The following is a 10,960-nucleotide window of genomic DNA, read 5'->3' as shown; positions in this document are numbered from 1 at the left end:
CTTTCATATCCCTGCACTGGCCAGGCCAGGACAAGTCATTGTCCGTAATATCCCAAAGATAAAGATAATCAAATCATAAATAAAGTTGTGGTGGCTAATTAACTAACTTTGAAGGATCAATGTGATAATACTGTTCTCCGGTAAAACTAAAGGTACAAGATGCCAAAAGTTTGAAAAGTTTTGATTCAGACCTAACCATCACATTGATGCAATATCTTTTATGGAGAAAGGTACCTCTTATTCTACCATGACGCCCACTATAACGAAGAAAAATTCAACAAACGTCTTGTTGTTATCCTATAGGTCGTTTTGCTTAATAATTGCCTAATGCGTTACGGATTACCCAAGCTAATAAGTCTATGAGTGTAGCTAGGATTTTTACGAAAGAGACAAAAAAAAAGTTACAGATTTCTAGAGCAACATCTCAATTATATATATGAATTTATACATAGTTTTCAAAATCCAAAAATCACCTACTAATTCAATGCGATTCCGTCGCTGAATTCATCTCAGTTAAATTTACGCAAGTATCCTCTAATACATAATGATATAATATGCTTCCGTGTCAATTATTAAAGGCTGACAATCGGTCCGATCAGACTCTCGTTTGAACTTCCTAAAATTGTGAAGTCATACTGTTATAGGCTGCATTTCAAGTCAAGTTTTGAATCATGTTCGAGTTTTAAGAAAGATTAAATCGAATCAAATTTGGTCCAATTTCATCTTTTAAAAAATTTATGGTCAAATCGGGTTTTGATCCTTTTTTTTAGGTTGAGTGTGATTTGCTACTTCTAAAGGATATTCGAATATGTAAACAATATCCTGAAATTTCTATCTTTTCAAATTCAACTGTTGAATTATTTTGAAATACGTGCACATAAAAACTAGCTATTTTAAGATGCGTGCACAAAAAATTAGCTGTTTCAAGATGCCTGCACAAAAAACTAGCTGTTTTGAGATACGTGCACAAAAAATGTTGGACGGTTGGATTCATAAAAGCAGAAATTTCAGATTTACTGCTTTGGATCACAGCAGATTTATTTCCCTTCTAAAGGGGCAAGAGGCAGTTTTGATCATGTTCAGATTAGATTTGTTTAATTTTATGCAAAGGTTTAAATAGCGTTTATCACGTCATAGCGGCATGGTTAAAAAAAGGTGCTATGGTCATATAGCGTTGATAGCACAATACCTTTTATGGTCCAAAATCGCTATCGCGAGCTATTGAGAACCTTGATTTTAGGTGATGTCTGGTTATGGTTTAAGATTAATGAGGCTTAAGTTAGTTATTTTAGTTTAGACCGGTCAAAATTATTCATATTTAATTGAGATTTAGAGTTAAGTCAGACCCTAAACGCTAAGCTATGGCATCAAAACGCGCTATTTGAGCTACGGATGCTATAGCGGTAATAGCGGTCCGCTATAGCGTGTAGCGCAAATAGTCCGCGCTATTCAAATGAGCTGGGTTTTTTTTCAATTTATATGGGCTTTAAATAAAGGCTTAGATTGGATTTTAACCGTGATTTTTTTTTTGCAATTGATGTACTAAGTTTTATATTAAACTATTAATTATTAAATGAGAGATCCATCAAACGAAATAAAATAAGGAAGCTACAGCGCTCTATGCAACATGAGCTGTTTTTTCTTCTTTTCAATTTATATGGGCTTTAAATAAAGGCTCAGATTAAATATATTAAGATATTTCTTGACGTAACAAAATGATACTTACTATATGGTAGTTTGAATATTTTGAATAGATTAAGATAGTTAATTATGTCATGATGTCTAGGTTATTTTGAAATTTAAAAAGAAAAAAGATAGATTATGTCATGATGCTGAATATATTTTGAATAGAAAAAGATTAATAGTTTATGATATTAGTATTATTATGGATATTTTGAGTTGCAATTTGGACTTTGTATTGGTTCAATATGATTATTATAATTTTTTAATTAATTTGATGTTATTTATTGTTCTATGAGACTTAGATAATGTTGACATTTAGTACAAATATATAATATATTTTTTATAAAAATAAAAAAACGCTATGTAGCATAGTTTTCGCTATATTTTTTGTAGGCTTCCCGCTATGACGCGATAAACACTATTTAGAACCTTGATTTAATATATATATTTATATTTGCTAAAATTTTAGATTAAATTATATGTTATCAATTTATTCGCTAATAATCATCACAGAATATGCATTGACAAATTAGCTAATTTTAAAAAAAAAATCTGAATCATGTTGACATAATATATATTAGATCAAATTTGATGTGAAATATTAGTCAATAGTAAAATATACTTAGTATTAGAGTACAATTTAATTAGATTTGAAATTCAAACAGCTAAACTAAATCGTTTGATATAATCTATATATTGATTCTTATAGAGAATCAAATTATGTATTAATGATAGTTGAAAAAAAAAATTCTAACAACTTTGATACTCCTTCAAAAGTAATTTCATCTCGAGTCAGATTGGAATTGGATTGAGTCCGGATAGTTTGACTTTTCATAAATTCAAGTCGAGTCAGATTTAAATCAAATTGGACGAATTTGTCGGATCAGACCGGATTGGCCTGGCAAGTGACAACCCTTCAAATCAAGTCCGATTTTGCTATATCCGTCAATTATTTAACCAGAGGAGGGTTCATGCTTCATCTTTTTCATATCTCATTATTTCTCATATTTTATATTTTTATTTTCAAAATTTAAATTGTTGATTCAAACCGTTCAACATAATATACTAAAATATGCATGGAGATGAAATTTTTTTATTATTTTTTAAGATATGTACAAAATTATTATTTTTCAATTGTTCAAAAAATAGTAATTTTTTATCCATTTTAAAAAATAGTAAAAAAAATTTCAAAAATTATAAATTTTCATCTCTAACCATATTTTAGTATATATATCACATTGAACAGTTCGAATTAACAGTTGGAACCCTCCTCATTTAACTATTACAAATTTTGAACGATGATGTTCATTTTTTTAAGATGGATCAGCCTTTCTAGAAAGATAAGATGTACGTTTAATTTATATAAAAAAAAACCATATAAATGACGTCGAAATTAATAGAACTCGTATTTTAAAAGAGAAAAGATTTTTTTCCTCCAACCTATTTCCCCTAGTTTTCCCCCGACTCATTACTAACAACTTAAATGATTAATTAATCTCTCTCTCTCCATTTGTTTTCTATCTCCTTCCTATCCATTTCTCTGCCTTTTTCCTTTTCCTTCTCCTTTACCGTCATGATCCCTCCAATCTCTCCTCCTTCAACCACCACGTGTCCGATCTATTCTCCGATCTCACCTCCGATTCGTCCTCCGTAGTCTCATCTCTAACCGAAATGTAGAGGCTCCTCGGCGAAGAGATATTGATCGGAAAGAACAAGATGTATCATCAGTGCAAGTTCCAGTCTTTCGAGTAGAAGTCTAGTGGGAAGGCCCAGATCCTCACCGAGATCACCGAAAAGATCCAATGCTGCTTCAGCAAAGGAGTCTCAGGCGTAGAAAAAATAATTTTCAGCTCATAAATGGAGAGTGCAATTCCAGCTAGAATGGAGATCATGTCAGAGAAAAAAAATCGATTCTTTTCACATATGAGAAGTGATTTTGATTCATTTTGTTCGTTCTCTCCATTCGGATATAACTGGGTTCCTCCATTTTCATCATTGTTATTCATTTGAGTTCTCCTGATCTAGCGACTAAATGCACAGTGGGCTTGCCAATATCATGACAGGTCTCGTCATAATGGGAGGTAAAGAGTAATCGAGCCATTTAGACAAATTTTTAGATTTGAGTTAACGATACGAATTTGGTACCGATGATTCCCTACTCAGATAATTCATGTATTTTTTTTTTCGAAAAATATTGTTGTAAAAAATTTATCATATTTGATAATTGATTCAAGGTGCAGTATTATTGGAATTGATACTTGAATGTTATAATAACAGTTTAGTTTTTTTAACAAGGATAGAAATAAAAATACTGACATCGACAGTTTTGCAATAGATGATGACTTCAAATATTATATATTTTTTCTTTTAGGAAATATTATAATATCTTCTTGTTTTTAAACTTTGGCTGCAGCGTATAAATTATGAATACTTACATTATGAGTATAATTATTTATAACACTTAATAATAATACTTTCAAACGTCATATAGTGCCACAAGGAAAAAATATTTGTTCGACGTGATATGAATATTTTTCATATTACGTATTAATACAATCAAGCATCAAACATAGTAATTTGTAAAAAATATTAAATTAAGATACTTTCCAACATAACAATTCATACTTCAGTTATAAGTATAAATACTTACAATACTTGATATTAATACTTTTAAACATCATCTAATAAAATATAGAAAATATGTTAGATACAAACACTTTATACATGAACTATTTATACTTGCATGACGAGGTATGAATACTTGCAATATATTAATATTTTCAAACATTATCCAGTGCTATATGAAAAAAAATGATAGAATTTGTTAGATACAAATACTTGATACACGAATTATTCATACTTGCATGATAATGTATGAATACTTGATATTAATACTTTCAAACATCATCTAGTGTCATGTGAAAAAAAATGATATAATTTGTTAGATAAAAACACTTGATACATGAACTATTCACACTTGCATGACGGTGTATGAATACTTACAATACTTTATATTAATACTTTCAGATATCATCCAATGCCATATGAAAAAAAAAATTTGTTAGATACATGTACTTGATACATGAACTATTTACACTTTCATGAAAATGTATGAATACTTGCATACTTTATTTTAGTACTTTCAAACTTTATCTGATGTCAAAAAAATATATATATATATATTGTTGATAAAATATTTTAGATAAAACACTTGATACATAAACTATTAACATTTGCATGACAAGGTATGAATACTTGTATATTTGAAATTAATACTTTCATATATCATCTCGTGCCATATGGAAATAAAAATAAAAATTTCATAGATTCTGTTATTTACTAATACTTAACATATGAACTATTTAGATTTGCATGACGATGTATAAAATACTTGCACTACTTAATATTAATATTTTCAGACGTCATCCTATGTCGTGTGGAAAAAAATTGATAAAATATGCCAGGTAGAAACACTTCAGACATGAATTATATACACATACATTACGAGATATGAATACTTGAACGAGGAGAGTGAATACTTACACAACTATGTATGAATACTTGCATGACGAGGTATGAATACTTGCACGACGGACAACCCGAAAGTACGTCATCATGGATCTCATTTGAAAGAGAAAATTATGTAGAAGACGTCCATGGTTTTAGATTTTCAAATTTTCTCACAGATTGTTAGAAATATTGACGATATTGAACGGAGGAAAAAAAAAAAAACCCAACTCTAAAAACGTGTAGAAGATGTGTGTATGATGTGTCCAGTTTTTTGTTCGAAATACTTGGTATCTTAGGTATGAATACTTAATATATTATATATTAACACTTGAGCGCATAGGTATCCATATTTGCACGCATCAATTATAAGATATATCAAATATTAAGTGGTCCCCTAAGTAATTAATGAAGTACAATTAGTTAATAGTCCCCACAGTTAGTTATTAACTGGGGGATGAATGGGAGAAATTGACTGGGGGATAATTAGTCGATCCCATTTTAAAAACTAGAGGCAAGGTTAATATCCGTACTATGCATTCAAATGGTGCTGGAATTAATGAAGTTCTTATTTAAGCAAAATAATAATGTTTCATTATAAACTTAATAGACTTCTATAATTAGGGATATGAGTTCATAGTCTGAATTTGGTTAGTAAATTTAATATAATAATACTTGCTTTACATCTCCTTTGCATACAATTTCTTTTACTGATTTAATATTTTTTATCTAAATTGATTGTTCATAAATTAAATGAGGAAAGGACTCAGCAGAGATGACCCCGGCTAGGAAATTCGTATCCTCTGCATTAACTCAAAAAATAATCTTTTGAGTTAATGTATCTGAACCATCCGATCTGTTTTAAAATCTGTACGGACTAGATCCAAATTAATATTAAAGAACTCTTGAATTATAAACTATAGTTGGATTCATTCCGTTTAAAATCAGATGACGGAGACGTGTTAGCTCAAAAGATGCTTTTTTTGAGTTAATACAGATGATGCGGACTCCCGGCAAGGTAGGACAACCAAGGCAAAATCAAGCAATCATTTATAATACAGAAGCAATCATCTCTCGGTCCAAATAAAGAGAGAGAGAGCAACAACATCAGCTGTACTCCATAGTCCATATGCAGATCTGTGAATACTGCTAAAGATAATGAGAGAAGATTGACACATTTTGGATATTTCCTCCTTTCAAATCGAATGGTCCATACAAAGAGATAGTGACCTGTATAACTCTTGATTCTATAATATATTCAGTGATATATTCACCTTTCATAGATAGATTGCGACCATGCCCACGCTCCTAATCATCATTACCTTTCCCTCTTTTATTTCATGATTCAAAATTTACTCCGCAACAAAAATATCTTACATAATTTTGCCACATAACCTCTAAAATCCTTACCATGCAGCTACATAACCTAATTAGAAGAAAAAAATCACATATTTTTTGTAGGCTTATTAAACATAGATATATTCTCATGTAATATGGAATTTATTGCAAAATTTTGTCAATTCAGGTTTTTTGAAGTTTTTAACATTAATACCTTGTTTTAGTAAGTTTGATAATTCTATACATATTTTTTAAAAGCATGTATTATAATCTTTTGAGCTTTGCTTGAATGCGTGCATTCATAAGCTAAAAAATTGTAAAAATAATTTTTTAAACAAAAAAACAAATAAATTTAGAATTAATTAAGAACACATACAATCACAACTTAGAATCAGTCAAGCATGTCACTCTGCGATTTTTCTCTTTTCAATTATCCGAACGATAAAATTTAAATTGACTAACGCGTAAGTTCAAAAGATAAGCATAAGATACTGAACAGCCAGATTTTGAATGACCAAATAAAAAAGATTCCAAGACATTTCAAACTTAGTTACAAAAATAAGTACTCCTAGTACAATGCAAAGCATTAGCATAAAATAAAAATATTATTTTCGAAGCCTAATTAAAGACCGAGATGACAAAATTTGAGGGGTTCCTCAATTATCATGCAACAAAGAATATTTTAAAAAATTATTGTTGAAAAAACCCCTTCAGAAGGACCTCTGCTGTAGAAAAAAACCCAAAAAATCTTAAACAAAACAATAATCTCTCTCCCTCTCTCTATGTATATATGAATTCACCCTCCTAATAAAACATCTAAGTTAATGACCCGTCCACCTAAATCCAACAAACCAATTCCATTACCCCATTAACCGGTTGGTACCGAAAAATGACTCAACCAAATTATCCTACATGTAACTCCCTATAATATCTTGACAAATTGTGGTGCATCATCTCTCGGCCCTGCAAGAGATCGATACATGTACAACTTGTCAACTGGCTCATCATCTTCCAATTTCGGGCTCCCAATAAAAGGATCTCCAATCACTTCCACAACCATATGTGGCAAGCTCCTAGCCACTTCCCTACAACCCCTCACAGTAAGCCTACATGAATTGAGCCAAACAAATCTCATGTTATAGAAGTGTCCAATACCCGCTAAAAGGCCTGCATCACCAAAGGGACTATCCCTGATCTCCAATTTCTGCAAATTGCAACATCCTTCTAGAACATGCTTCAGCGCCAAATCAGAGTCCCCACCAAATGCAATCGAGAGGGTACGAATAGTCTTCCCGTACTTACCAAATTGCCCGAAAGCCTGATCTGTTAAGAGACCTGAAACTGCAAGGCGACGCAATTTCTTGCAATTCATGACAATGGCACTGAAACCCTCATCCATGGGGTCGCCAGTGGAGTGGTCAGGCTTGTGGCGACCCATTATACATAAGCGAAAGATGGTCAAATCAGGACAGTTGACAGACATGGAGATTACTGCAGCATTGGTCATACGCTGACAAAAGTAAAGGATCGATTGAAGCTTGCGGCACCCCTCCGAGATATATATCAACCCCAAGTCAGATACTGACCCCTCAGATTCCTCTGTGGGGTCTAGTGGGAAGACCCTTAATTCGCGAAGGTCTTTGCATGTTGAGGCTACTGCTTTCAGACCCTCGTCTCCAATTGTGTCAAGGGCCTACAAAATGATGTTAAAAGGAAAATTCACATTAAAATTACAGATGTATTCAAATTCACACTAAACCCTTCAATTCAACTTCACATTCTGGTCTTAAACTAATCTACTACATGGCAAAACACATCCAAGCCATCTAAACCAGGCTTAGCTAATGCTAGATGAATCCAACCCACATTTACATTACACAATTATATTGCCCAAATGACCCTACTGAGAAATATTCTGCCTTACTCCATGACTCCATGCAGCTATGGTTGTTCGAAAAAAAATTACATGTAAAAGAGTTGTGCAGCTACATTTATTTTTAACATGCTAGCTAATTATGTTTAATGATATACTCTAATTGAGCAACATCTAGGTATCAACTAACCTTTTCTTCTTAAATACATAAGTCAAATAAAGTTCTGTTGCAGTTTTTTAAACTTTGAAACTTCAAATATTAAATAAGAATATGGATTTACCCAAAATATTTGGAGATTATGACAATGACGAATCAAAGGCTTTAGCTGCTCAGCAGAAATCTCAGTGTAGCTCATGTTAAGTGAAGTAAGTTGCCCACAAACAGGGTAAATTGCGGGTAATAACTCGGCTTTTAAATCCCTAAACCCAGAAAGACAAATGAGAGCCTTCATAGACCCAAAAACTGCCTCGACTTCCTCGACCTCCACTTCTTCATCCTCATTCATAGGAGAGCAAAACACTCCTGTACCCAGATGAGTTAGCTGCGGGGCTCGCAACATGAGACGACATAGCTGGCCAATCGAAATGTGGGGGTTAACTCGGAGTCGGCATAAGTTGGTTGACCTGGCTACAAGAGATTCAAGAGAGCCAAGGTTGACAGGGTATGGGACACACTCGAAGGAGAGAGATTCAAGGCAATTGTGGGTCTTGGGAAATTTTGAGATCCAGTCAACGAGAGCTTGGTCGTCAGCATTGTCATCTTCTATGTCACTGTCAATGAGATCCAGAACGCATAATTGCCTAAGAAGAGAAAACAGCTTATTTTATTAAATGGGAGAGGATAAAATAAGAAACATCTACATACTGTTTCTTGTTAGCTTTGTAGAGTGTTTAGTTAAAATATTGGTTGGCATGATACATGGATCAGCTTTCCTATTTTTCTTTTGCTTTGGATATTTAATTGATCCTTACATTATGTTAATAGAAATTGGTCGATTTTCCAATAATACTTAATAAGAATTTTATGTCTGCACTCTGGTTGCTTTTCTTTCTTTTTTTTTGAGGAAGATGGACCTGATGATAAATCAAATAAAGGTCACAATCTCAACAAAACACTTTAACGGGAGATTACCATCTTGGTCCAATCTGAATCCATACAAACTTTTGGTTATTTTGTATTTGCGGTACAGTTCCAGGAAAAGAAAACAGTATATGGTCAACAAAAGATTTGAAAATCAAGTAGGAAATAAGGAATGTACAACCAATACAGTTTTATCTCCAAGTGTGGAATAGAAATATTTTTGAATCACACTAAATCAATGTTATCATTTTCTCTTTTACCAAACATCCCAACGTACCACCGTTTCAAAATACCAACCGAAATCTAATAGCATCGCGGAAAAGAAAATAAAACATGAGTTCCTGGGATGCTAGGTTCCACAAAACAGAGCATCAAAAGAGAAGCAAATAAGTATCAAAATCCAAGAGTATCAGAGAGAGAGAGAGAGAGAGTCAAATACTTGCAATTCTCCACTAAGGCACCCAGACCAGGCGTGCCAAACCCGTCACAACAAATCAATGTCAACTCGCTGAAGTTCGGCAAACGCTGCCCGATAAGATCAAGATCCGAATTTGAAACCGTGACCCGTTTCAAAACCAACTTCTTTACCAATCCAGCGCAGAGACCATCCACAAGCGCCTTAGCCCAAGCAGTAAACCCAGCTCCCCAACCAGGCGGAAATAATCCGAAATCTGCAAACCGGGGCCGACCCTTCAGAGAGAGGGACTGGATGCATGGGAAGCGGGTCACAGCGCGAGTCGGGTCGACCGAGTAGAGGTTCCCAACCACTAAGTGTTGTCGGGTCAAGGATTCGGTACGGTTCCACGAACGGCAAACGAGTGAGCATGCGTTGCGGTCGCGTGGCGAGGAGATGAACTGGAGAACTGTCTCGAGCACGTTTTCAAGCACTTGATCGGAGAAAGGTGGAGCCGATGCGGCGGAGTTAGTGGCGGAGCGGCGGACTTTGTCGGAGTCCTCTTCTTCTTCCTCTGACATGTCTACTGTTCGGAGTTGAAGTTGCTCTCTTTCTCTTTTTCCCTGCTTCAGTGCTTGTCTTTCTTTTAGGCTCTGCTTCGGTGTATTTATCTCTGAAAGGTGCTAGCTAGTACAGAGATGTGGTACAGATAATGGAGTTTAAATGAAAGATGAGATCTAGAGAGAGATGTTTGGTGGTTCGGTTCGCCTCATCGAAATTTGAGGGGTAGAAAGAAAAAATATATTTTGATTCGACTTGGTTTATAAACTCAAAATGGACCGAATGGCATATTAAATAATTCATCCATTGTTTATAAGGAATATAAAATTTGAGTGACTAAAAAGGACTAAAAAGTATAATAAAGTTGAATGAAAAAGTATAGAGAGACTTAATTGAGGCAAATAACAAAGTTGAGTGATTAAAAATGAACAAATAATAAAGTTGAGTGACTAAAAATGGACAAATCAAACTTGAGTAATCAATTCGTGACAAATAACAAAGTTTAGTGACCTATGATGAAATT

The 10,960-nt window shown here is 33.4% G+C and overlaps 1 protein-coding gene across 1 annotated transcript; it reads right to left on the bottom strand.

Annotated features, from left to right (window-relative positions):
- Positions 1-7,114: 7,114 nt before the first annotated feature.
- LOC144559091 (transport inhibitor response 1-like protein) lies at positions 7,115-10,637 on the bottom strand. Its single transcript, XM_078308035.1, has 3 exons — positions 9,922-10,637; positions 8,683-9,202; positions 7,115-8,221 (listed from the first exon to the last, which is right to left on the bottom strand). The coding sequence occupies exons 1-3, from the start codon at positions 10,455-10,457 to the stop codon at positions 7,451-7,453; spliced, it is 1,827 nt and encodes a 608-aa protein (XP_078164161.1). The 5' UTR covers positions 10,458-10,637; the 3' UTR covers positions 7,115-7,450.
- Between the last annotated feature and the right edge of the window lie 323 nt (positions 10,638-10,960).

The sequence above is a fragment of the Carex rostrata genome, chromosome 9 (assembly GCF_964058835.1).
Source record: "Carex rostrata chromosome 9, lpCarRost1.2, whole genome shotgun sequence".
In the NCBI taxonomy this organism is placed as follows: Eukaryota; Viridiplantae; Streptophyta; class Magnoliopsida; order Poales; family Cyperaceae; genus Carex; species Carex rostrata.
Note: the sequence above shows the minus strand (reverse complement) of the source record. Positions and strands in the feature narration are given on the sequence as shown.

Bases quoted from the DNA above. Each gene is read 5' to 3' on its own strand.
- LOC144559091 (XM_078308035.1), bottom strand. From the start codon at position 10,457: ATGTCAGAGGAAGAAGAAGAGGACTCCGACAAAGTCCGCCGCTCCGCC. The intron at 9,203-9,921 runs GTATTTGACTCT...TTCTCTTCTTAG, and splicing joins GCCTTAGTGGAGAATTGCAA to GCAATTATGCGTTCTGGATC. The intron at 8,222-8,682 runs GTAAATCCATAT...ATCATTTTGTAG, and splicing joins ATAATCTCCAAATATTTTGG to GCCCTTGACACAATTGGAGA.